General features: G+C 34.9%; 2 protein-coding genes across 3 annotated transcripts; one reads left to right on the top strand and one right to left on the bottom strand.

Annotated features, from left to right (window-relative positions):
* The first annotated feature begins 6,640 nt into the window (after positions 1 to 6,640).
* LOC147396752 (uncharacterized) lies at positions 6,641 to 8,604 on the top strand. The gene has a single exon (XM_086451859.1). The coding sequence runs from the start codon at positions 6,677 to 6,679 to the stop codon at positions 8,426 to 8,428; it is 1,752 nt and encodes a 583-aa protein (XP_086307985.1). The 5' UTR covers positions 6,641 to 6,676; the 3' UTR covers positions 8,429 to 8,604.
* A 1,427-nt stretch (positions 8,605 to 10,031) lies between these two features.
* LOC147396751 (putative inactive histone-lysine N-methyltransferase SUVR2) lies at positions 10,032 to 24,151 on the bottom strand. Of its 2 annotated transcripts, XM_086451857.1 has the most exons (9): positions 23,996 to 24,151; positions 22,702 to 22,978; positions 21,897 to 22,614; positions 17,091 to 18,289; positions 16,424 to 16,689; positions 15,298 to 15,364; positions 15,129 to 15,179; positions 10,955 to 11,051; positions 10,032 to 10,387 (listed from the first exon to the last, which is right to left on the bottom strand). In XM_086451857.1, exons 2-9 carry the CDS (start codon positions 22,882 to 22,884, stop codon positions 10,356 to 10,358), a joined length of 2,613 nt encoding a protein of 870 aa, XP_086307983.1. In that variant the 5' UTR covers positions 22,885 to 22,978; positions 23,996 to 24,151; the 3' UTR covers positions 10,032 to 10,355. The 2 variants fall into 2 exon arrangements, with proteins under 2 accessions (XP_086307983.1, XP_086307984.1); XM_086451858.1 differs by lacking the exon at positions 10,955 to 11,051.
* Between the last annotated feature and the right edge of the window lie 3,767 nt (positions 24,152 to 27,918).

Here is a 27,918-nt window from a genome sequence, read left to right as displayed (position 1 = left end):
CTAACCCCATTAAAAGTGATTTAGAATGTGGACCGTCGATTTTTTACCAACTTTTATTACAAATTTGTAAATCACTTTTGATGGATTTAGAAGTTTCTGATTGAGCTGATTTTTTGTGAGGATGATCTTCTCATCATAGTGACCATCCTTGCAAAAAATCAGCTCAATCCAAAACCTCTAACCCTTACTTTGAAAAACGAAAGTTTTCTCATATGTTTTCTCATATGGCCCTTGAACCTGACCCTATATATATATATAATGTTCGGCAGAGAATCATATATATATGGGTCCCGTTCTACAGACAATTTTAGGAGGACAACATTGGGAGACAAAAAAATTTCCTATATGAGCCTAAGAGTTTTGGATTTGGCTAATTTTTTGTGAGGATGATCTCTATGATGATTAGATCAGCCTCACAAAAAATCAGCCCAATCTGAAATTTCTAACCCTATCAAAAGTAGTTTAGAATTGAGGACTGTCGCGATAATTTGTAAATCACTTTTTATGGGGTTAGAAATTTCATATTAGTATGATTTTTTGTGAGGATGATCTCCTCACCCCTGTGTCACAAATAATTAAAAACGACTAAAAATAGCAGAAAAAACGATAGACTATAGCCGTCGTTTATATACGACGGTTTTCTTCAGTTATTTAGCCCTTAATAACGTTTATAATAGTCGATTATAAACAACTAATTTAATCCGTCATTAAATAAGTAAAAGAGTCACTATTGCCACACCAACTTTTACTAATGTTACACCGATTGGTGTGGCATTAATAAAAATTGGGTGCCACTATTTACAGCACCAAGTTTTACTAATGTTACACCGATTGGTGTGCCATTAATAAAAATTGGGTGCCACTATTGTCCACAACAATTTTTACTAATGTTACACCACTATTTGCTGTTAATAAAAATTGAGTGACAAAAATCCCATTTATTTGTTTCTTCTTCCTCTAAAAACCCTAGAATTTTAAATCTCAAACAACAAATCTCATTTCTCTAGTGTTTTTTTTTTTTTTTTCTCATCGGAAGAGGTTACGAAATCAGGCGAGATTCAGTACCATCTTCTTCAACCGACACATTCCAGGTAGTTCTCACCACTTCCTATCATAAAGAAATCGCTCAGGCACAATGTTTTCTACAACCATTTGAGAATAATCTTTGTCGATTTTGCTTGAATAATGGAGATTTGTAATGGTGACTAGATTGTATGTTGCGATTCCAATATTGATTCGAAGATCTCAAATATAGAATCACTTCTTAACCTTTATTTATTCACATATCTCAAAGTTCTATTACGGATTCTACGATTCCAATATTGATTCGAAGGTTCGCTCACGTATATTTAGATCGTTGGTTCTACTCATCTCTTGAGGCTTAGTAGATTGAGCTTGTTTATTTGATCTGGTTGGATATCTTCTCGATTTCTTGGTATGATTTTAACAATCCTCACTGAATTTTTTAGTTTCTAGAATGAAATTCACTTATCTCCTTTAAGGAAATTTTATCACTCATCTATGATATTTGCTATTAATTTGAAATTATGAATTTTTTTTTTTTATTTTGTTCTCTCATAGAGAATTCAAGTTCCTGCGAGTTTGGTTCAAGTGAGAAGTTTTGTGATTCTCTCATCTAAGTGAATGATTTATTTTTATTTTTATTTTTTACTTTTTATTTTCTTCTATTTTTGACCTTAGGGATAAAGTAGAGATTGTGTACACCCAGGACTCTCCTACCATATCTAATTCAAAACACCATACAAATAAATCAAGTATTATAGCCAATAATATAAATCAACAACATACAAATAAAAGACAGAGCTCTATCCCAATCCTTACACAGTTCAGAGAGATGTGTCAAAATTAGAAATTGTTGTGAAGTGTGTTGTTGTTTTTTGTTTTTTTTAGATAGGGGGGGAGGGGGGTCTATTGGATATATGTAGTGCTATAATCTTAATGTTCCTTCCATCATAGAAATTGAAGTTTGGGCAAACTAGAGTTATAATCTTGGGTCAGGTTCAACAACCAAAATCGTAGCCAAAGTGTTTTTGTCTTGTAGGGTGAAAGTTTCAAAATGAGCTATTTTTTGTGAGGGTGAAGATATAATCCTTTAAAAAAACAAAAGATCAGCCTATTTAGAAACTTCTAACCCCAGTTAATAAGTTGAAGAATCGTGGACCATTAATTTGAAACCACTTTTTATAGGGTTAGAAGTTTCAGAATGGCTGATTTTTTTTTTTTTTAAGTATTGTTTTTAACTATTGAAATTAATTGAAGGTGTGGATTTGTTTTCTATATTTATGGATGTTGTTGGAATTTATCTACATATGTGTTAGTAGGTTTGTATAGTTTGAATCTATCTATATATTGTGCCATTTCTGTTTTGGGTTGCATAGTTCTTTGATTTCATTTGCAATGTGTATATATTGTATAATATAGATAATAGAGTGATTTGATTTAATTATTTTTTTTTTGGAGAATTTGATATTCAATTTGTAGTTGAACAAGTTCTTGATTTGGATTCAACGTAATTTTAATGCTCTTTATCAATTATTTTTTGTGTGAATTTCGATAGTTGACTTGTAAAGTAAGGATCTATTGGCTTTAGATTGAGATAAAAAAAATTTGTATGAACTTTGTCTTCTAGTGATCTGTAAATTCCATGGCTATGGATGAAAAATATGGATTAAATTTTAGAGTTTTAGATCAATGATCCAATACAGTCCCTATAGTTTGTTTTGAAACCAATAGGTTCTTATGTGGTTTTTATTTCAGCGCACGTTTGGTTAATTTTGGTGTCACGCCAGCATGTAAAAATATATTCATAACCATTGAATATGGAAATAATTCAATTTTAGGCTTTAATTTTGGAACATACAGCAATTCTTAGGATTTTTATAGATAAAATGACTATAGTCATCATGAAAATAATTTCCCCTAAGAAATTCCCATTTGTCTTTCTTTTTAAGATAAGACGACTCATTGCCTACTTCTGTTTCTCGCATGTTTCTCTTTATACCTGTTATTTTATGAACTGTGGAGAGCTGAATGTAACCGTCCAAGAATTAATTGAAAAATGTACATAAATGAATAACCCATCAAGGAAATACAAGAATTCTCTATGATTAGATGGGAAGTCAACTAACAAAGTTATATAGGATGTTTGAATGTGTCTTACTTGAAAAGAAAAATTATGAATACTCATGAGGAAGGGAAGTAATTCTCGAGAAGGTGAGAGAACCTTTCTACGTGCACTAAAAGACATTAGCTTCGGTTATATAAACAACTTAGAGTTAGAATTGGAATTTTCTTGTACATAATGAAGTGTCTTAAGTTTTGAGCCATACAGGATAAATTTTGTCTCCCGATCAGGGGCGGAGCCAGGATTTTGTTTTCGTGGGGGCAAATTACAAATAGAAAAATTTTCTGATTTTCTATGGGGCAAAGTAGTAGAATGTTAAAAAATTTTGTGGGGGCAAATTACAAATAAAAAAAATTTCAAAACTTCTGTGGGGGCAAAGCAGTAGAATGTTAAAAAAAATTTTAAAATTATTAATGCCTCCCTATGGATTTTAGAAATTCTTGTGGGGGCAATTGCCCCCACTGCCCCCACTGTAAATCCGCCCCTGCTCCCGATATTGTCTCCCAAACGTTATATATATATATATAGGATAGCATTTGACAAACAGGGGGGTAAAAGTTTTAGATTGGGGGCTTTTTTTGGGAGAATGGTCTCCTCACTAGAGATCATCCTCACAAAAAATTAATCCAATCCAAAACTTTTAAGATATGTAGGACAATTTTTTTCTCCCGATGTGTCTCCCTAACATTGTCCCTATATATATATATATATATATATATATATATATATATATATATATATATATATATATATATATTCAAGGGACATATGTAAAAACAATGGTTTTGCAAAATATGGGTTAGAGGTTTTGGATTGAGCTGATTTTTTACGATGATGGTCACTATGATGAGAAGATCATCCTCACAAAAAATCAACTCAATCTGAAACTTCTAAATCCATCAAAAGTGATTTATAAATTATTGACAAAAATTGACAAAAAATCGACGGTCCACATTGTAAATCACTTTTAATGGGGTTAGAAGTTTCAGATTGAACTAATTTTTTTTTTTTTTTCAGATGACCTCCCATCATAGAGATCATCCTCACAAAAAATCAGCTCAATCCGAAACTTCTAACCCATATTTTGAAAATTTATTAAGGTTACATTGTTTTTACATATGTTTTTTCATGTCCTTGATCTTGATCCTGACCATATATATATATAGGACTAGGATTCATATACACATAAAGCTACTTTGGCCCAAAGATGATCCCCTCACCATAGAGATCATCCTCACAAAAAATCAGTCTATTCTAAATCTTTTTAACCATATAAGACAAAAACGTTGTAACTTTATGTGTCTACAGAACCCGACCCATATACATGGCCAAAGACCTCAATAATGGACAATTGTGAATTCTCAAATGCAAAATGTGTTGATCAACGGTGTAAAAATATATTTTCTTATTTATTTATCTGAATTCTTAGAATTTTAGGGGTTACATCCATATGGCATTGGACCATGTTTCGATTGTAAAATGACGTGCCGTCAATATAGTTGGGTACTCCTTTGGCCCAAGCAACCGAATCTCATAATTTTTTACAGCAAAAAAAATGTATTTTAATTGCAGAATTTCTCTAACAAATAATTTATTTTATTTTACCGTGAATAAAAATGTTCAACCCAAGCTATCCCATTAGTTTTGTCTTTGACTCATCCAACAAAAAAATGTATTTTTGTGTGAGATTACAAGATAGAAGTTTCTTATGCCATTGTTAGAAAGGCTAAAATAATTTATAGTGTTAGTACAAAATTGTCAACCACAAGCTGTCCCATTAGTTTTATTGACTTATGCAACAGAAAGAAAAGAAAAAAAAGTATTTTAAGTGTTAGCTTACAAGGTAGAATTTTCTTATGTCATTATTACAAAAGCTAACAAATAATATATGAATGTTGGTAGTATTTAAAATTAAAACGCTTCGAATCGTGCAAGCATGTACGACTCCAACATTTAAAACAACAAACCACACCCAATTATCTAATTATTACATTTGTACACTAACATATGTTAAAGCTGAGATATTTCGTCCTCAATGAATCCAACCCTACATTCAAGCTATATGTTATAACTTATAAACAATTACATCACCAACTCCTTTTGAACCCATCAAACTAGAGGCGCTTAATTTGGAAAAATGGATTCCATTGTTTGATTGACCTTTGAAAATATCAAAAGTAGAGAATTGGTTTTTTGCATAATTTTAGAACTGGTCAAGTTGACTTGACTCGAATATTGAATTTCAAGATGACTCAATCACAAACATGAAGCCCGTGGTGTGCTTATATGATATGAGAGTCATATCGTATACTCTAAGGAACAACTAAAAATTACTCTTGTTGTAGAAGCCATCAAAATTTTGTTTGTGAACGAAATGATATATGATTAGTCATTGAGAATTTAATTAGTAGACATGGGTTTGAATGATTTGAACATGTTACCTTTCAACATATTTCTTTATGATTCGAAGCTGTAATTTTTTGTGATATTTTTCCCTTTTTATATATGATAAATTATTGATTTTGCTATTCTTTTATTAATGGACCCACAAAAAGTAATTCATGGCATAATACTTTGCTTATGGGGTCCTAAAATATCAACTGATATATTATTTTATATCCATATAGTATTCTGATCATTTGGCAGTTTTTAATAAATAATATTTTTCAAATTTTACTCACAACAAGATACTTTTCAAGTATGCAAACAACTGAGAGCTTCTTATTTGCTACTTCGCAGTTTTGCTGAATCCAACTTTTTTCAATTGCAGTTTTACGATAGCAAAAACTGACAGCAATACAACCCAATCTCTATTGAATAATGCTGAAGTGAGCTTAGGCTGGAACCTCATATCGCACTTCTTGACGTGAAAGTGTACAAGAATCATAAATGTTTTTCATCAAGATATGAGTGAAAAAACATCTATGATTACTATCCACTTTCACATCAAGATGTGCGATATGAGGTCTAATCTTGATGTCACTCTAGCACGACTCATCTCTATTATATATGTTTGCACAATCTAAATGCACCCAATCTATATCAAAGATTGGAAACTAGACACACCAAGTTTTTTTTTAGTACTAGATTTTTTTAAGCTGAGATCTTTCATCCTAAATGAATCCAACCCTGACATTTAAATTGTAGGTCATAAACACCTACATCACCAACTTCCTTGGAACCTATCAAACTGAACGTGCTTAACTTAGAAAAATGATAAGGCCAACACCTCTCCCAAGTTACTTACTGCCTTTAATTTTCTCATATCATTTTCTTGGCTTGTTCTTGGCTTATATTTAAAATCTTCATATGGAGATACATACTGAGCTAGTAGTGGTCTTCCAATATCCCATAGTTGATATTAGATTATAATATAAAAGAAGTGTATAGCTTATGCAATGTATATACCTTAAGAAGAGATCACTATATAAAGGATTTAGAGTGCCCCATCTAATGCAAGTCATAAACAACTACAATAGTCTCATATCTGAGAAACTGGTTGTCATCACTGATACAATCATTTGGAGTTAAATGATGGAAATGGTGCCGCCATGGCCTCACCTAGTTTATGCTTTGGCATTTTGCTTTGTGGTCACTAATGTAGTGGCCGATAAGCCATACATTTATGCCTCTCCACCACCACCATCGATACCTTCGAAATACTACTATAAGTCCCCACCTCCACCATCCCCATCTCCACCTCCACCATATTATTACAATTCTCCACCACCACCATCTTCATCGCCACCACCACAATCACCTTCACCACCTCCTCCCTACTACTATAAGTCACCACCTCCTCCGACTCCTTCATCACCCCCTCCGTACTATTATAAATCACCTCCACCCCCATTACCATCACCTCCTCCTCCATACATCTACAAATCTCCGCCTCCTCCATCTCCATCACCTCCCCCTTCATATTACTACAAGTCTCCTCCACCTCCATCGCCCTCACCTCCTCCACCATCACCATCTCCTCCATATTTTTACAAATCACCTCCTCCGCCATCCAAATCACCTCCCCCTCCTTACTATTACAAATCTCCACCACCGCCATCATCATCACCGCCGCCTCCTTACTTCTACAAATCCCCCCCACCTCCATCTCCATCACCCCCACCTCCTTACTACTACAAATCTCCTCCTCCTCCATCCAAATCACCTCACCCTCCTTATTACTACAAATCCCCACCACCTCCATCTCCATCTCCATCACCCCCACCTCCTTACCACTACAAATCTCCACCACCGCCATCACCATCACCGCCACCTCCTTACTTCTACAAATCCCCACCACCTCCATCTCCATCACCCCCACCTCCTTACTACTACAAATCTCCTCCTCCTCCATCCAAAACACCTCCCCCTCCTTATTACTACAAATCCCCACCACCTCCATCTCCCCCACCCCCACCTCCTTACCACTACAAATCTCCACCACCGCCATCACAATCACCACCGCCTCCTTACTTCTACAAATCCCCACCACCTCCATCTCCATCACCCCCACCTCCTTACTACTACAAATCCCCTCCTCCTCCATCCAAATCACCTCCCCCTCCTTATTACTACAAATCCCCACCACCTCCATCTCCATCACCCCCACCTCCTTACCACTACAAATCTCCACCACCGCCATCACCATCACCACCGCCTTCACCATCACCACCGCCTCCTTACTTCTACAAATCCCCACCACCTCCATCTCCATCACCCCCACCTCCTTACCACTACATATCTCCACCACCACCATCACCGTCACCACCGCCTCCTTACTTCTACAAATCTCCACCTCCGCCATCACCATCACCGCCGCCTCCTTACTTCTACAAATCCCCACCACCGCCATCTCCATCACCCCCACCTCCTTACCACTACAAATCTCCTCCCCCTCCATCCAAATCACCTCCCCCTCCTTATTACTACAAATCCCCACCACCTCCATCTCCATCACCCCCACCTCCTTACCACTACAAATCTCCGCCACCGCCATCACCATCACCATCACCATCACTGCCACCTCCTTACTTCTACAAATCCCCACCACCGCCTCCTTACATCTACAAATCTCCTCCTCCATCCAAATCACCTCCCCCTCCTTACTACTACAAATCCCCACCACCACCGTCTCCATCCCCACCTCCTCCCTACTTTTACAAGTCTCCACCACCACCATCTCTATCACCACCTCCACCATATTACTACAAATCTCCTCCACCACCGTCGCCTTCTCCTCATATCTACTACTACAAATCCCCTCCACCTCCTAAAGGCTATTAGACATTATTATTTCTCTTGGATCTTGTCAGTCCAGGTACTTCCAACCACTCAATTTCTGGAATGAAAGTTAGATTTGGAAATAAAAGAGTTCAACATGTCAATTCATTCTTGTGTAGGATATGTATTGTGATTTTTGTTTAACAATAAAATTGGCTGAAAGTGAAATCAGCTTGTAATTTTCCATCGGATTTATTTAAGCTCATTTGAATTTTATTTCTTCGCATAGGGATATTTTGTTCAATTGATTCTCTTGAAGATGTTAGAATTTGGAAATAAAAAGAGTTGTTTTACCAAATAAGGTAAGCAAGAAAACAAAATTATCATGTCATTCTAAGATCCATGTTTTGTCCCCAATGTTTGATTTCATGTTTTGAACACTTGGAATAGAGTATTTTTAAACATTATCGTTGTACTTATTAACGTGCATGCTTGAATTACATATATATACATGTCAATTGAACTCGAGACTTATATGTGAAATGAATCATTTGTCTACCCCCAACAAACTGGGTTCATTCTAGAGTTGCACTATGAGCCCGAATTCAAACTAACCAACGATGTAACATAGTTTTGGACTGAGAACAATTCGGGCTATTCATATTGGCGAAGACAATTCCCTTGCAGGATGGGTGTAGGGTCATCCTGGCCACTTGACACCATGGCTTTTAAACTTGGTTCTCTCATGACTCGGCACCCACAGCGAACAATAACAAATCAAACCGGTTTGTAAAGATAAGTACACATATATCAATATCAAGAGAGGAAGGAAAGAACATTGTATTCAAGGCAGAAAAGCCCGAGTTATAGAGCAAAGGGAATAATGGACATCATGATATCTAGTTGGGAACTTGGTTAGTTGAATTCGAACAAATCGAAATTAAGCTTGTTCGTGTTCTTTGCTGAAAAAATGGTTCCACTAATTTTCTATCCAAGCACACAAATAGCAACATAATCATCTCAAGTAGAGCCAAATAAAAAGGTACAACAACAATTGCTAACTAGTCATGAAAATAATATTGATTAAAGACAAAATCTGTTTTCCAAGCAATTTCAATAGGCTTGTGTTCTCTCTGTTACACTAGTGGTGAATCAATAATTCATCGGTCGTTTCAGCCCATTTCTTTCTTATTCAACCTCTGTTGTGCTTGCCTTGATTAATATCAACTCTTGTAAAAATTAGCAGGCCATGCCCTTTAACTCTAAAGAAAAAGTCCTTTCAAGTTTGAGCACATTTCTTTTCCTTATTTAACCTCCATTAATGGTTTGCTCGATCAATTTCAACTCCTTAAAAATTTGCAGACCATGACTCTGACATCTAGAGAAAAAATCCTATTAGAGTTTTGACACCTTTTAGCTATATGTTGGGATTCATAAAATGGGAGGAATAGTCGTTCTATGAAAGTACCTCTTGTTAAAAGGTTATCATTTCCTCTAGAATTTTTTTAAAGAAAAATTTAAGATTTTTTTTTAATTTTGAAGTGAGATTTTTCTGACTTTTATCTTTGATTTCTTACTTATAAGCCTTCCTTTCAGTTGGATATGGTGAAACCATCGATCAAAATTTTGATTATGAAGCTGTTCAATAATCAAGGAAGAAAACTCCTGCACAAAATATTGAAAGTTTTAGCAAGAACGGAATGGCTAAACATGTAAATCCATCCACAAAACCCTGTACAATATATATCCCCAAAACACCCTATGCAACCTTCAAAATAAACCTGATAACAGACTAAAATACCCATTATCTTAAATAAACATGTAGCTTAGCAGAGTAGTTGGTCCAGTAAAAGAACAGTATCATATCAGACCCCTTTCCCTGTTCTTCATTGGAGAACACCACAAGAGAGCACAAAACAAAAACAAAAGAAGAGTTTGTTCCGAATCCCTGACCCAAAGCACTTAGGTTTGTCAAAAAAACATCTTCTGATCATCTCAAAACCATCTTTCTTGATTTAGATCCTGTGTTCAAAAATATAGGCGTGAGTGCATCTAAAATGCAGTGAAAGGTATTGTGAATCTATGGATGATCAGGAAATTTTGAGTACCCCATTAAAACAGAATCTAGGGTTCAAATTTTGAGTAACATTGAGCGATTCATCGTGAACAAATTTCACTAGGCAGATATGGGTGCAAAACATGGGCAAGACTAAAGGACATTAGAGGCTCTACATTAAACAAACTGTTGAGATGGGAGAACTCCTAAAGATTCCCAAGAAAAAAATGTAGCCTTAAAAATATTTACACTAATCATTGGAAAACAAGAATTAATCATTTCTTTTATCGTTAAAAAGTATTAATCATTTGACCTCTAGGAAACATGTTCCTCCTCTGATCTCAACGGTCTAGTTAATGGAGAACCTCGACCAAAAACACACTGTATTTACAACTTAAAATATATTGCAGTCAAGTTTCTAATACATGCTTGCACCCTAAAACCTGTCACATAAGTATATACTTTTGCCATTGCAAACAATAAAAGGGCACACCAATCATACATTTAGCAAGTTAGAAACAAGATATACTAACTGTTTGATCGCTTAATGTCACGGCAACCTTTGCTTTCACAGCGACATCGAAATGCCTTGACAGGGTGCTTATGGTCATAGAAATCAATCCCATAGTCCTGTTATTTATTTCACATACAACATATCACAAAAAATATTCATTGTCAATCGAAAAGAGTTCAGGGGATCCAGCACAACTTACTATGAATTTGAATTTGAAAAAAAAAAAAAATTCATAAGAGGACCAGCAGCAAGTGTGGCATTTCGGCCATTGAAGAGGCGTTACTCCAAGTTATTGCAGGGCTGAGAGGGAGCTGGATGGATCTGTATTACCAGAATTGTTCCACATGTACCAAACTGCGAACCGATAAAAAGCAAACAGTTCGGGTTTGGTTCGCACTGGGTTTGTGGAGTACAGCAAACCGGTACTACCACAAAATTGAATTCCATTTGAAGATTTATGCAATAGACTTGAATTTTCTTCAACAGAAGGGTCTGTCATGATGAGTATATCATGAGTAGTCCCCACGGTAAGGGTACTTGTTATTGGGCCCACTAATTAATATATTAGTGGAACCCATCAATTGGGTCAACTTCAATTAAAATGGAGCCCCGGCTAATATATACTTGTATACGTAGTCACCAAGTAGGGGATCGGGAAATAGTTGAAAAAGTGGAGAAAAAAATGGGGAAAAAAATCAAAATAGTGTGAGGATAATGTATTTTTTCTACTAAGTGGATTATCATTTATATCATCAAATCCTACTTTAAACTATAAGAATAAATGGTCTGCAAAAAAATCCCTTTAAAAAGTGACGATGAAATCACTTTTTTTGTTTAAATTGTGACTTTTTCAAGAAGTCATGATTAAATTGTGACTTCTTCAAAAAGTCGTGATTTAATCACCAATCTTTAAAATCGCAATTTAATCATGACTTTTTTAAAAAGTTGGCGACTTTGGTGCCTAATCTTGTATATAAGTAATTCTAAAAAAAATTAACCACACACAAAAATTATCTCAGACTACCCCTACAAACTAGATTCGCTTTAGAGTGGCAAACCGTGAACCCAGAACCAAGTCACATATGGATGGTTTCTAAGGAACTATTTCAGGCATGCTGAGATATTATTAGGGATATCCTCATGTCAATAATTATGGGTTTTTGAAGGAGGTTTTATTGGTAATGGTTCAAATAATACTTGTGACTCTCATCCCAAAGAAATCTAAAGCAAAAGATATGACCAACTGTCAAGCCATCAGTCTCATTAGCTTCATGCACAGTTAGATTCAATAAGATGATTATGACTGTTGTTGGTCTACAACAAGGACTATTTATCAAAGATCACCAAATCCTCAATGGGGTCCTGACAGCTAATGAGTATATCGACTCAAAATTGAGACTTGGGATGCAGGGGATTGTGTAAAATAGGATTTGTCCATAGGTAGTCTAATTGGGTTATGAAATGTGTACTATCCCCTCCACGATTCTAGCAAATGGAACCCTATTTGGATACGTTAGACGCTCGTGGGGTTTACAGTAGGGTGATCCATTATCTCATTTCATCTTATTGGTGGTGGAAGCTTTCGACAAACTAATGTCTAGAGTGGTTTCTAACAAGGAACTTTAGTGGTTAAGATGGGGGGTCTAGCGATTTCTCGCATACAATTCACAAATGATACATCTATTTTGATTGAAGATTCTCTGGATCATATTAAGTTCTTTGGCGATCTTCTTTGTTGCTTTGAGGCAGTGTCCAGGATAAGAATAAATATGCAGAAGAGAATGGTTTATGGAATTGGTCAGGTGTCTAATATCCAGTCATTTACTAGATGCTAGGGTTGTGAAGTGGGCCTTCTCCCGACTTCATAGCTGTTGGGTGCAGCATACAAGATATCTTCTATTTGGGATTCAATAGGAAGGTTGGGCTGATGAAAAGCAATATGTCTCTATAAGGGTAGAGAAGTGACCTTAATTGGAAGTACCCACTCTAGTATTTTAATATATTTTTATTATAGTTCTCCATCTATATGAGTGTGGAGATGATATTGGAAAAGCTTTTCAAAGATGTTTGGTGACATGACAAGCTAAACATAAATGTCACTAGATAAAATGGAAGCTTGTTTTTCCTCTAAGAAGACAGGAGGCCTTTGGTTTGTGAAAATTAAGGTAGAAAAATTATGCCCGTTTGGTAAAGGTTGTGGAGGTTTCAAGTGCAAGCAAAAAGTCTTTGGAGGTGATAATTAGGGCAAAGAACGGAGAGAACACCAATGGACATGGGAAAGTAAGGCCTTTATTTAGGTCCAATGAGAGGAAAGAAATCATCCTAATTTTACCTCAATTTCGAAAAAAGATTAGCATTTAAATTGGAAGAGAGAACAAGGTATTATTTAGATAGGATGGTCCCCTTATACTGGTCAGGGGGTCTGCCAAAACCCCCGATTACTCTCCAAAAAAAAAAAAATTGTGTTTTTTTTTTTTTTACAATGTTTTATTGGAAAAATGACAAGAAGTACCCACAAAGATACAACAAAGACAAGACTATACTCTCCCCTTACAAACAGAATCTCACCTAAACACACAAAATCCTCAAAAAACAGAGCCTTAAATTCCTTAAACTTCTAACACCAAAAAAACGGCAAACCAAGAATGTTCAAAATCAAATCGTGAGACATCTTTTCCTTTCCTTTAAAGGTTCACCCATTCCTTTTTTCCAGAGGCCCCAATAAATGGCAAATGGGGCAATCTTTCGCAGGATCCTTTCCCTACCAGGACAAATTGGGGACAACCAGTTGTTTAGCATGGCCGACACCAAGAGTGGCTGGCACCAAGCAAGATTAAATAGAGATAAGAAATGGGAACAAACAACAAAAACTGAACTGCAATGGATGAGAATATGAGAAACTGACTCCCCACTCGCCTTACAAAAGCAACAAAAATCAACAAGAAACAGACCCCTCATTCTAAGAAAATCTATAGTAGGGAGCCTATTCAGGGCTGCCAACCACAAGAAAAAATAGAGGAAGTATTGAGATTTTTAAGTTTTAGAACCTTTTATTCTAAATCCTCCAAAAAGAGGAAATCAATCCAAGACTTCATTATGCAAGGGAGGAGGAAGTCTTGAGATTTTGAATTTAGGAATAGCTTTATTAGTTCCTCCTCCTCCGGAGTTCCATTATATCGTTAATTCATATTTGGGGTCAAAAGGTTCCATCGAAGGTAAAATTCTTTAGTTTGAATGCGGCATTGAACAAGATTCTTACTTGTGATCAAGTTATTATTGCTAGGGGTTTAGTTCATGTAAACTTTTGTTGCATGCATAAATCTAGTGGAGGATAGAGCTGAAGGGAATCGACCAATCAGTTGCTTATTCATTGGAGAGAAACAAACAGGGCAGCGGAAGTATTCCATCATGTAAGCATGAAGAAACGTTGCTGGAAATTGCAGACCAAGTCCATTCTTCTGATGAATGTTGTTTTGAATTCCATTGGAGAGAAACAAACAGGGCAGCGGATTATTTAGCAAAATTGGGGTCCTTTTCTAATGATTTTTTTACTATTGAAGATAGGTCCAATGCTCCTGAAGATCTTCTAAGAATTGTAGAGGAAGATTTAACTTGTATCTACACTCGTTAGTAGTGTTTCTCAAAGAGGGGTCCCTTTAACCCCAGCTTACCGATCAAAAAAAAAACCTTTAAAAAAGAAAAAGGATCTCTTACAGGCATTCCCTAAGCAAGTAAGCGTCAAGTGCAGGTACAACAAGGTATCCGACACAGAAAATCCTTAGAAAATTGAATGACCTTGTTGCACAGCTAGTTGGAATTTTGGGTGAAGTCATTAGTAAATTTAAATATTACATAAAAAATTAGCGATCATTGCAGAGTTGTAAGAATCAAAGTAAACACTTATGACATACAAAAAATAAAAGGACAGAAAGAACACGTATATTAATTATCACTTTTAAAACAAAACTAAAAAAATATCCAAGACATAGTAAGCAAAAGTAAAAGGTCCACGCTTTTCATATTAGAATGTATAGGTCATAATATCATCAACCAGTAACAAAGATAGAAAAAGGGTAAGGGTGACACCTAAAAAAACTGACAGATAATATGTTGGCAAGGAAGTGAAAAGAAATGGAAAATATTTTCTAAGAAACAACTTCAATTGAACATTCATGGAAATTGCACCTACTCACCCAAGTTAGTTCTTCCAAAGCATCTACTTTTCTAGTCGTGAAAAAAGCTAGCTGCATAAAGAATAAACCATATGCAAGATTATTAGATTCACTACCCTGAGATACTCTCCAGTGCCACAAAACAAGATACAAGAAAACAAGCAGAAATGAAGCTAGTCAACTTTCTTACATGGTAATAGTGATGATCAGGAGTCTCAATTTCAACTGGGATCTCAACCATGTTTGCATCAGAACATCTGAAGCAATTAAACAGATTGGCAACAAAGAAATACCAAAATTAGAGAGAGAGAAAAAAAGTCCGCATTGTTCCCTTTTTCCCATTCATCTTTTTTTTTATAAGTATCAAAATTTATTAAAGAACCGTGCTGGATTGACCTCATGTTGCACTTTTCTGACGTGGAGGTTCGCACAGAACTATAGATGCTTTTCACTTGTATCTCGATGAAAAGCACCTATGGTTCTACCACACTTCCACGTCAGAAAAGTGTGAAATGAGGCCAATCTTGAGGTCACGTCAGCATTATTCTTTATTAAATGATAGAGGTGCGATCGAGATGACCAGACCAAGACAGAAAAGAAAAGTGTGATGAAGGTTATGAAAAGAAAAGCATAATATAATTGGGTGCAAGTTGACCATCTAGGACCACTTCATCCAATGTGATAACATGCCATGCTTTTAAAAAAATTCGACTACAATTATGTTAGCAAAAATTATCAGACACAATTTCATATTTGTTATCAAGATACTTCACATGCTTATCAATTAACACAATTGTTCTTTTTTTATTTTAATTATAATTCTGCTAGCACAGATTATCAAAGGCACAACTCTGTTTTTACTCTTTATATCAAGATCCCCTCCAGAGAATACTGGTTCCCGATCATTGATTTCTAACTAATTCAAAAGCTACTAGATGCAATAAAACAATAGTTGGCGAACACAACAGAAAGGTGCACTTAGTTTTTAGATGATAAACACCTCTTAAACAGCCATCCAAATGGTATCCAAATTAGAATGAAATTGGAGCTGGTTAAAGAAAAGCATAAACAACTTCAGCATTAGAATCCAAGATTACTTGGTAAGAGCATAATTGATTCAAATTCGTAAAAAAGAAATGAGATAGGAAAATAATACAAAACATACAAAGTACATTATTTCAAGAAAATTTACCAATAACTCCAATAGGTGACAAAATAAGGGAAAGAACGTTTTAAAATGTTTTCATGTAACAGATCCCAGCACTTGGGACAAGGTATGGATAAAGATGAAGATATGCATATGTTATATAGCTTACCTGTGATTAACAAACCTTGCAACATTTCCATACACAGTTGCATCTAGACACAAGGCTTCCTCATCCTTTAGAACACCTTCAGAGCCCCAATCGGCATCTAGTAGTACTGGGTATGTATGTTTCTCATAACCAGTACTTCGTGCATTTCTCTCGTCTAGTTCTGTGTTGGTTAAAATTTCCCCGACATATTCACACACAAAAGAACCTCTTGGCAAGTCCTCAAGTGTTCGGAGCCCCCAACCTTTTCCTTCAGAAGTCAAAAATACCTGAAGCATAAAGATATTGAAAAGTGAAAAACATATAAAGCAACCGAAATTTAAGAGAGCTGCTATTGGCACCCCAATGAAAGAGTAAAACACACACTTTAAACATAACAAACGTTCGGCTCAAATTATAATCTCAACTTTACTCAACATTATAACACTGGTTCAAACATTTTCAGTAGTTTTTTACAATTATGATTAGGCTCATATAAAATCTGAAACCCAAAATATATAGAAATCTAGCAAAAAAGAAAAATGAGAGCTGTATTTTCTATTGACACCCCAACTTTTACTTATTCTCAATCATTCACTTATTTTCTTTCATTTTAATTGGGGTGTAATAAGGTAAAGTTACGGTGCCAATAGCAGTCCTCAAAGTTAAAGATCCAGGGACACAATCTGACCTGTAAATTGCAAGTAATGCCTCGTTGCACAATTCTGTTTCCACATTGCTTATCGCAGCCACATTTACTCCAGCATTCCTTAATAAATTTCCTCACTGAATGACCCTTACATGGGTCAGACAAATTCCCATTTTTAGACCTTTCTAAAGGGCAATCTTTGCAGTAAAAGAGGCGATGTTGTTGAGGATCATCCACATTCATAGAAATGCATTCATCCAGAAACTTTTCCTTAACCAAGCCTTCCAAAGTGTATGCAAACTCACCCCCAGTTTCACGTGCACATGCACATGGAATAGATGATGACAGACAATCACCAAAACAGCTTGAACAACAATCTTCGTCACCAATCCGAGCAAGAGAGAAGTTCACATATGCATTTTGATAAACTATGTTTCTTGGTATGTAGTAAAACAATGGTGGATAAGGCTCACTACTAACTTCATTTATTAATGAAATTTTGACCCTTTCTTCACCTTTGGAAATGTCATTAACATCATGGATCGGCCTTATATCATGAAGGCTCAATGTTTGTTGTGGAACAACCGCCAAACCACGTGAGCTTGAAGATTCCGGATCTGTTGGTTCCTCCTTATCCCTTTCACCATTAGGGCAACTCAGTGCGAGCATTCTTGGGATTTTAGGTAAAACCACCTCAGTAGAGGAATGAATATCCACAGATTCATTCAAAAAACTTTCTGGGAAGCAAAAATTGCGTCGATTTTCACCTCTTGCACCCAAAACATTTTGTAAATTAGATTTGTTCAACAAGTCAAGATTTGATGTTATATGCATGAAATTCTTTTGTTGGTCACAGGTAGAATCAGTTCCCAGATCCAAAAAGCATTGGCACATTTCTTTCATCAGCCTTGTCAAAGAAAAACTGGGCTCGATAAGTTTGTATGATTTAAGACATTTATCCTCCACCATCTGTAGAACTGCATCAAGACTAGGCATATGGAAGTCTGGTCGTTCGAGTGCATAATTACAGCTTAGAGAAATTTTCACCTCCCCCAAGGGCGATGAAGCAATCTCAAAATTAGCTGGGGATGTCTCTGCGATGTTTGCAAGCTCAAGACTCGTTCCCGTATTACCATCAACTTCATTTTCTGTACCCGCATATTGGGAGGCCAGGGATTCTAGGCCATCAGCTCTCCCAGTAGAATTATTTCCAACTGAACAACCCTCTTCACGAACTGGGTCTGGAAAAGATAAATAAGAAAAAAGTAACCAGTTACTCATCCATCATGTATAATTTATTCAACAATGTCAATACAAATCAAACAATAAGATACGTATAGGATTTTACTGGCCCAAGAAAGCATTTATTATACATAATGCTAATGAAGGATGTTCTCAATGTCCTCAGAACCATCCTAAAGAAATGAATTAAAATAAAAAAAACAATTTCAGTTTCCACGCCAAGCATAGACACTAAGTCGGAATACAGGTTTAAAATGGCAAAGGAAAGTTTCAACAAAAAAAAAAACAGGAAAGAAACGAAAATAAAACGTTAAAATAAAAAAGATAACTACAAAAATAAAAAATCTATATTAAAATTATGAAATGTAAAATATATATATATGGCTTGGGATCAGACGAAAATCCTTGTTAGATAATCCAGTTGACAACCATTTGTCTTATATGAGTTAGAAGTTTTAGTGGAATGTTTTTTATGAGGAAGATGTATATGGTAAAGAAATCATCCTCACAAAAAAATTGGCCCATTCCAAAACTTCTAACCCCATCAAAAGTTGTTTACAAGTTAACGCAAGTAAAATTTTATGAAGTGGTTATAGTAAAACCATCCACTTCATTTCTTGTAGAGCTTGCAATCTAGGGAAAACCAAAAGCGCAACAATATGAGTCGTAGTTTTGAAGGTGAAAATGTGTCGTATGCTTTTTATTCAAATTTTAAGATACGAGATAATTGTAAGACTCAAATTATGAATTAAAAAGACAAAACATAATATTTTTATCTAAATGGATTTAACCTAAGATTAAAATTTTAGAGATATCTCTGCCAAAGTAGTGTTTCTTTTATGCTACATTGCTGGTTACAAGGTCAGATACACAAGCTTTCTGTTAGGTTGGTAGCCAACATACAAATTTCTCCATCTATTTATATATATCATTGTCTTTCGTTTCGTCCAACTCATATTAGGCATTTTGAGGCAACATGTTGCAACAAAGTAGGCAAGTGCCAACGGGACAACCTTCGAAAAAGATGTGCAGAAATGGCACTCCCATTGCTGTGAGATATAGGCAGAGGTTCTTGCACTAGATTGGACGAGGAAAGAAGTCACTTCAAGTGTGTAGGATTTGTCTAGCCAGCTGGAGTATAGGGACTTTAACATGTAAGAACCTAAAATAAGTAGATACAATCAATTGGAGGCTAGTGTGTCATCCTAAGAAGTTGGGGGGTCTGGGGATTAGAAGGTTTAGGTTAGTGAACAGAGCTTTGTTGGAGAAGTGGCTTTGGCGTTTTGGGATTTAAAATGAGGAACTTTGGAGGAAACTAGTAGCCGCTAAGTTTGGAGAAGATAATTTTGGTTGGGGATGTTTGCCAAGTAGACTTGTTTGGGTGTGGTGTTTGGAAAGGTATCTTAACTGTGGGAGCTTCTCTAGGTGAGCATATCCGGTTTGAGGTAGGTAGAGGGGATCATATCCGTTTTTGGAAAGACCGGTGATGTAGTGATACCCCTTTACAGTTTTTGCTCCTTGGTCTGTATTAGCTTTCCATCATGAAAAGAATGATCATCTATGCCTTCCTGATTCCTAATGAGAGGGGGAGTCTTGGGATCTTGGTTTTACAAGAAGATTGAATGATTGGGAGATCGAGGATGCGATCTCTATCGCTGATTTGTTAGCCTCCACAGGTCTTCGCTGGATAGGGCCGATCGTCGGATTTGGAAAGGAAGTGGCAATGGTCACTTCTCTGTAAGCTCTTTTTACTCTTTGCTTGAAGATAAGCAAGAAGTATATTTTCCATCTTCTTTTATCCTAGCTTCTAAGGTTCCTACTAAAGTTTCCTTTTTTAGGTGGTTGGCAGCCTTGAACAAGCTTCCAATGGTCGATCTCCTTAAGCGTAAGGGCCTCATTTTGGTTGATTATTATTGTATATGCAAAGTGAGTGATGAGCTTGTGGAGCATATTCTTATTCATTATGAGGTGGCCTTTTTGGTTTGGTCTCACTTCCTCTCGTTATTAAAGGTCTATTGGTGTCGTCTATTGGTGTCATCCTTGTTCATTTGTTTCTCTTCTCTTCTGTTTGAAATTCCTAACCTTTTCTAGCAACTTGCAGATTCTGTGGAAGTTAATGCATTTTGCTATATGTTGGGCTTGTGGAAAAAAAGGAATATGCGCACATTCGATGGGAAGGAAAGCAATATGCAAGAGCTTATTTTCAATATCTTTGGATTGTTATCTTTGTGGTGTAAGCAATTTAAGGAATTTAGGGGTCTGTTTTTTGAAGATTTTATATTTAGATGGGATAATGCAATCAGGGAGTGATTCTTGTTTGTATCCTTCTTTGAGGACTCCTTGTCCTCTTTCAATAAAATTTTACTTATCAAAAATAAAATAAAAAAATGAAAAGAAACATATAGAGCCTCAGTGATCCAGATGACCAACCAAAGGCACGATGAAACAAAAAGAGGAATAGCTAAAAAAGGAAAAGAAAATGAGAAAACCACCTACACCATCCGTACTAACAATTGTTTCCCAATGAAAACTAGGCACTCATAAAAGTGACCATTAACACTCCTGAAATACCGAAGACCAATGAAACAAAAGAGCTTTGATGTTGAGATGATTCTTTGAAGGTCCTCCTTGCTTGGAAAGCCCTATTGTTTATCTTTTTCACAATCCCCGCAATACTGCAAAGGAAGAACCCCCACCTCAATAGGATTCACCATCCCACCAGACAAGTGACAATATGCCAACCTTTGCACAACACAACAACTGAACCAATAAACCATAATGGAGGAAAAGGACTCAAATAGAATGGATATTGGGGAACAGAGAAGTATATGATCGACAACCCCGATTGCATTTTCACAAGAAACATAAATCCAAGAGAATCAATTTCTTGGATCTGAGATTGTCAGTAGCAAAAATAAAAAAATTGTGGAAAGTGTATACAAAAAAAAAAAAGGACGGCTTAGATGGAACCCTAGAACCCCGCAAAAAAGTAGGAAAGATCTCTTCTCATCAACTTAAAGAACAATATTACCAAGAATATTCCATTCTTATCCTAGATCTATTATCTCCTATCCAACCTAAATGAAATAATTGAGTAACAGAGAGGTTTGAAATGTATTGCACTGCTTCCTGCGGAGTATCTCTTGACCATTACAGTTTACCCAAGGAAAGTTCTGCAACTTTGTGCCATCTCCTACTCCACTTCGCAACTCTAAAAGTTCTCCTCCACTAGTGCTGATCTTGACCACCTAACTGCTTATGCCTCCACATAATGGACTTCACCAGTAACAAGTCTTTCGCCATGTCAATGGCACCAAATGAACTTGGTCGAGGAATTTTAGGGATAAGGCCTTATGATGAAAATTGTAAACTTAAACTATGATTTGATTCTTAGATTCAAATAGTATAACGTAAAATGCTAAGAATGCTGGGAGCGTGAATGTTAGGAGAAGCATATAGACAAATGTAGGGGTGGCATATAGGAACTATGATATAAGTCTTGCACCTTCGTCAGTTTCTAATTTATTTTTATTTTTTTGCTAAGTAAGAACTAAAGCTATATGGTACTGAACACCCTAACAGAAAAGATACATAAAGTAAATATACCTTCATTGCTAGTTGGACCCGGGACAGGTGGATGAATCACAGCAATTGGAGCTTCAAATTGTGCAAAGCCACCAACGAATGGCTCACTTTTTGGTATAATTAAAGCATCTTTATGATGGGTACTACTATGCAACTTCTCCTTGGGCGAAATAACAATGCCAGGCTCAACCTTTGGCTCTTTAAAGCACACCCCAGAAGATAGTCTCTTAGCTAAAGCTCTTTTCTCTCTGGAAGCAATTTGAGGTGAAAAAGGTTCCTTTCCTTTGCTTATAAGGTGTGGCTGAGGTGAAACGGTGCCAGAAACAGCTCTATTGTCTTTAATACATAGTTGTGATGGCTCATCTCTTTCATGTCTCTGACACGTCTGCGGTGATAAAACAAGTTCCTTTCCTTTGTCTCGGGAAAGAGTCTGAGGTAAAATACGCTCTGCACTTTGGGGTGAAGCGGGTTCCTTTTGACTGTCCCTAAAATGCATTTGAGGAGAGATAGGCTCGGGCTCAACTCTTCTGTCTCTATGATACAACTGAGACGGCTCTTCTCTTTCCTCCATAGGAGAATTCGGCTGTATATCAGTCTCCTCTAGTTTTGGTGTTCTAATGGATGTTTCGCCCGAAGGAGAAGCCTGACCTTCCTGTTGTCTGGAGCGCAACCTTTTTGATGGCGGTCCAGCAGACTCATCATGCGACGGAGCTTCTTTCTTCTTCTTTGATTCTTCTGCCTATAAAAGAGACCAATACAGTTTAAATGTTGTAATGTGTGAGGAAGATAATACCAAAATATAAAATTAAAATATAAAGAAGTGCACCTCATTTTCTTGGAAATCGAATATTGCATCTGCAAGAACTCTATAATTTTCATCTTCAATAAGTTCCCAATTCTTATCATACAATTTCAAGAGATTCTTTAAAACTGGTCTCACTCTCTTTTCAGAAATGCCTATGGCCTTCATGGCACCAAAGGCCATCACTGCTCTCGCATTCACCGACATTACTGATTAAGATGTTAACAGAAAACTCTTTTTTACACTAAATCAGCACCTCTTCGCACAATGTCTTGGAAACCAAAATTATGCCTACATTTACCTAGACAAGTAATAAAGAGGAAGATGGATGTATCAAAATCGGTGAATACTTATGTGTAAAATGAACAAGATACAGATACAAATAAATGAATGAAAATCAGAGAATAAAAGAAGAAGCCCGTTTCTGGTTTCTCCATAAAGTGAACAATCCAAGAAAATGAATATAACATGTCCAATTTTACACAGCAAGAAATCATCCACATTTTGTGGAATTGCAAAGTTAGAGCCATTACCAGAATGTAAAATGCAAAGCTTCAACCAAAAGTAAACAACCTTAACATTTCAAATTTTAGGGCTTGTTTGGATCATCATCTTTGCAACTGAGAAGTATAATTATTTACCATGAAACCCATATATATAAAAAAATTCAGGCGCAAAAAATGGTGATCCAAATGATTTGTTTGATAACACCCAAAATCTCCAAAATTTTGAAAAGAAATCGGCACCAAAGTAAAATCCATAAATTAAAAACTCCAGACTAAAATGATGATTTATATCTTTGACATGCTAAAATGCATAAACTGCAAAAAAAACCCAAGAAGAGAAGCTCAAAAACAAAATTAAAAAACCCACACTCAAAAAAATCCAAACCAAAGTCTAAATGACATGGAGAGTAATTTTTGATAGATTAACCCAAACTTGCAAGGAAAAATGCCAAAAACTTGGACCAAAATTTATTTTAAAAAATTGAAGTTAAAATACTACAAAGGTCAAAATATCCTAACAAAAAAAACTTACCACTCCCAAAACCCTGTTTTAAAAACTGATTCAAGTCATTTTAAACTTGCAAAATGTTCAAAATTCAGCTTCAATGGCGAAGGTGGATAAATGTACTACGCACGAAAATTTTCAAAAAAATTACCAAACAAGACCTAAACAAACCCCTGCAGAGCAAAGATCTTGCATGAAATGCGCATCAAATAAATAAATAATTATATCGATTTTCAATGAGATTTCGACATAAAACCTACAGAAATAATGGATAAAAAAATTCAACCAAGATTCGGGGAAAATATACCGATTACGAGCGAAGTCGAGACCGAGAAGTAATATCTAGGGCAAAATAGGAGCAATTTTTGGCGAGAAAAATGACTGAAGTTTCCATACGAGAGGGGAAGTGACTGACACACCTCCTTTTTGGATATTATGGTAATTTTTTATTTTGAGAAATTCTATTGGCACGCCCTCTTACTCATAATACACTAATCCTTTCGAAATTAAATAAGATAAAATTTAATTACCCATGGTAATTACTTAAAGGCCTTGGCGGAGGGATTTCTTTCTAATTAGCTCTTAAGTTTTTGGGTTTCTTTTAATAATTCATTTTGTAAAATTTTCTTTTCTAATTAGTCCCTAAACCTTAGGGGTGCGCATGGTTCGAATTTTAGTAAAATTGGAATCGAACTAAACATAATCGGTTCTACAATTTTGAAACCGGTCCAATCCAATTATCCTATAGAATCGAACGAATTGGTTCGGATCAATTCTCAATTTTTTCATTCTTATTATTTTCAATTATAATGAAAATTATGAAAAAATAATGAACCAATCCAATAATAATAAAAATCAAAAAATAAATCATGAACCAATCCAAAATACTTATAATTTTTAACACATTAAAAATAAAAATTATGAAAAAATTAGAAAATAAAAATCATTTAACACTTATCTTGTAAGGGATGATTAAAGATCAAAGTCATTTTAAAATCAAATGTTGTTTGTTGCTTGTTGCTTGTTCAAAATTGAATACATCATCAATCAAGAAAATATATCAATATACAACAATATAAAGAAAACAATTATGCATTTATGCTAACTAATATTAAATATTAAAAAGTAAAAACATTAAATGAATAAATAAATTCACAATCATCAATGATTTTAATCAAAAGGCGTAACAAAAACAAATATAGTATGAAAAAAATATAAAAATCAAGCAAATAAATAATAGAAAATAAATAAGTGAATAAATACTTAAACACGATTCATATTTATATCAATCTAACTTGAACTCCAAAAATAAATTCAAATAAGAATCGTCTATCAAACAAAATAAATATCTCACACACAAAAATAAATACACCCATGAACATGTTTTATATTATATAAGTCAATCCAAAATGAAAATTATAACTAAAATCAAATAAGTCAATTCCATGTCTTCTTTCATGCTCCAATCCATAAGATCTAAAAATAGAAAAATAAACATCATCATTAATTCATTATTGAATAGGTATTTAAAAAGTAATTTACATTATAACATATAGTTTTAAAAAAATAATTTACCTATAATCGCAAATGAAGAAGCATTTCAAAATCAACTAATCACTAACCAGATAGAAAGATTTTATCATCTATAATAACTATAAAAATAAAATGAAATAAATTTTCATTAAACAAAAATACTATAATTTTATACATGAGTAAAATGACAAAATAATAAAAATAAAAAGTTACCTGACTCAACTTCTTCAAATTCCTCTAATATCTCTTCAACATCAATTGAAAGAGGTGAAGCACGTAACTAATATTATCCACAAATCAAACATTCCACTAGCTTTAGGGTTAGAGAGCTTTGAAATTAATCCAATATGCAACCTCCAGGGCTAAAAGCACTATCAAAAGCAACAGTGGAAATAGGAATAGATAATAAATCTCATGTCACCTTAGAAAATATAGAATATTTGAAAGAATTCATTTTTTACCAATTTAAAACATCAAAGTTCAAGTCTTGCTTTTCCACTCGTTCTTCCAAATATTTATCCACTTCTGATTTGCATTCCACGTTTTCTTCTTCTTCCATTTGTCCTAGAAACTCGAATTGGAGATATTTCTTTTGCACACTAACTTCACTAATTGGTCGATCAAAATCCATCTCTTTTGAATTCTAAGTAAAACTAGATGAAGAAACAACTAGAGTTGAATCATGGAGTTGATACTATTCAAAACTTTGATTCATTGTTTCCCTTACCTTCTTAACCAAGCCATCAACTTTTATAGGTGTATAAAAGTTTAAGTAAAATTTGACATATCTCAACTTGTAACAATGATTTGACACCACCGCAACCAATAGCATCAAGTTTACTTTATCAATGTTTTCCCATTATTTATCAAATTTTTCTTTCATCTTTATTGACATAGAACTCAAACAAGGATTAAAGCTTTTAAATCAATCAGAAATAGTACTTTTAATAGCACAAACTTCATGAAAATACGTATTAACGGTTACATACAACGAGCCTGACATGCGCTTAAAAGTCTCGTAAAAAATTTGCAAAAACTTAGCTAATACCCAAGTATAATTGAAAGCGCCCTCGATCCGCGGGGTGCGCGAATCCGCTTTTGACTTTTGAGGTTTGGGAGTCGCCACATAATTATTACGGTCTAGGAACCGATCAATGACTCTAAACAGATAAAGGACTAATCTAGAACAGAAAAAAATTGAATTCGGGGATCATGTTACGGGCTTGGAAGGTATTAGGCACCAATCCCGCTCGGCCAAAGCCAGTCTCTACTAATTTTCCAAATAAGTTACATTGTTAAAAAAAACCTAGATAATAAAATAAAAAATAAGACGTTATACATTTTCGATAGCAAAGACTTTGTTCCCTCAGATCCGACAAAAAATTATTCCTTGTACCGTACTTCTTGCTTCGTTCTGTCTCCGGATTTGATTTTCACTCTCCGAGGCAAGGTATCTCTTCTTTCTTGGATCTGAATTCTTCGAGTTTATTAATGGATTTTGGGGTATTTTTTTTAGGTGTTTTTTAGGCTAAAAACGAATAAGGGATGTTAGGTAAGGAGCTGGGACTCCAAAACTACGGTTTATGAGAGGCTATGAGGGCTTTTAGACCTATTTCTCTTAGGGTTTTTGATTTGATACGAAAATAGGGTGTGAGCACCTCTATTTATAGATTTTTTTAGGGGTTGATTTTGATAAAGTTAGTATTTAATTAGAATTCTTTTAATTAGAGTTGTGTTTTACTTAGACTTATTTTAGGTAGAGTTGTGTTTTAATTAGAATTGTTTTAAGTAGAGTTGTATTTTAGTTAGAACTCTATTAGATTGAGTTATTATTTAATTAGAACTCTATTATGATTTTGACTTTTGGTCTTATTTGATTGACTTTTAATATTTTGACTTTAGTCTTAATTGATTGACTTTTAATATCTTAACTTCAGTCTTGCTTAATTGACTTTAATTTTGACTTCAGTCTTGCTTGATTGACTTTAATATCTTGACTTCAGTCTTGCTTGATTGGCTTTAATTTTTGGAGAACCCTCCTCTATCATATTTTTAATTCTTTGGACCCCCAAATGGAGGGGTCCTTAAAGAAATATCTCACGAACCCTCAACAATTTTGCCTGAGAGTCCGATTGATCAATTTCTTTGATTCAAAATTTTAAATTAATTTCATTAATGTTTTAATTTAATTATTTAATGTTTTATTTATTAATTTCAAAATTTTTAATTATGAAAATTATGAAATTACCGTTTTACCCCTGGAGAGGACTTTTCACGTTTTAAGTCGATTTTTAATATTCTATGATGTTTTAGAATCGATTTTTCATAAGGAATTCAATGGAAATATTAGTTTGTGTCATTTATGAAAATTTTTGTGTGAAATGGTTGTGAACTTTATGAGGGGCATTTTCGTAATTTTAGCAAATTCTATGAAAATTGGGGAAATAATTTATTAGGTTTCGATTTGTTATTTTATGTGTTCGAAAGGATTTTTCTAATCGTAATGTAGGCTCTAGGGTTGTTTTGATGTTAGGGGTATTTTGGTAATTTGATTAATTTTTAATGATTTTTATCGTGAAGCTTCTTTTTGGGTTTGCAAGATGATGATTTCTATGTTTCTGGAGTCGTATTTTCCTAGTGTAGCGTGGTTTCTAAGTTCTGTCAGTTCGAGATACCTCATCCGGATTTCTAAAATAT

Source organism: Akebia trifoliata, chromosome 8 (genome assembly GCF_017979445.1).
Source record: "Akebia trifoliata isolate Shusen 1 chromosome 8, ASM1797944v1, whole genome shotgun sequence".
In the NCBI taxonomy this organism is placed as follows: domain Eukaryota; kingdom Viridiplantae; phylum Streptophyta; class Magnoliopsida; order Ranunculales; family Lardizabalaceae; genus Akebia; species Akebia trifoliata.
Note: the sequence above shows the minus strand (reverse complement) of the source record. Positions and strands in the feature narration are given on the sequence as shown.

Coding starts and splice junctions, on each gene's coding strand:
- LOC147396751 (XM_086451857.1), bottom strand. CDS start 22,884: ATGTCGGTGAATGCGAGAGCAGTGATGGCCTTTGGTGCCATGAAGGCC. Junction 16,690..17,090: donor GCATTACTTGCAATTTACAG/GTCAGATTGTGT, acceptor TTTATGCTTCAG/GTATTTTTGACTTCTGAAGG. Junction 11,052..15,128: donor CTTTGGAAGAACTAACTTGG/GTGAGTAGGTGC, acceptor AATAAATAACAG/GACTATGGGATTGATTTCTA.
- LOC147396752 (XM_086451859.1), top strand. CDS start 6,677: ATGATGGAAATGGTGCCGCCATGGCCTCACCTAGTTTATGCTTTGGCA.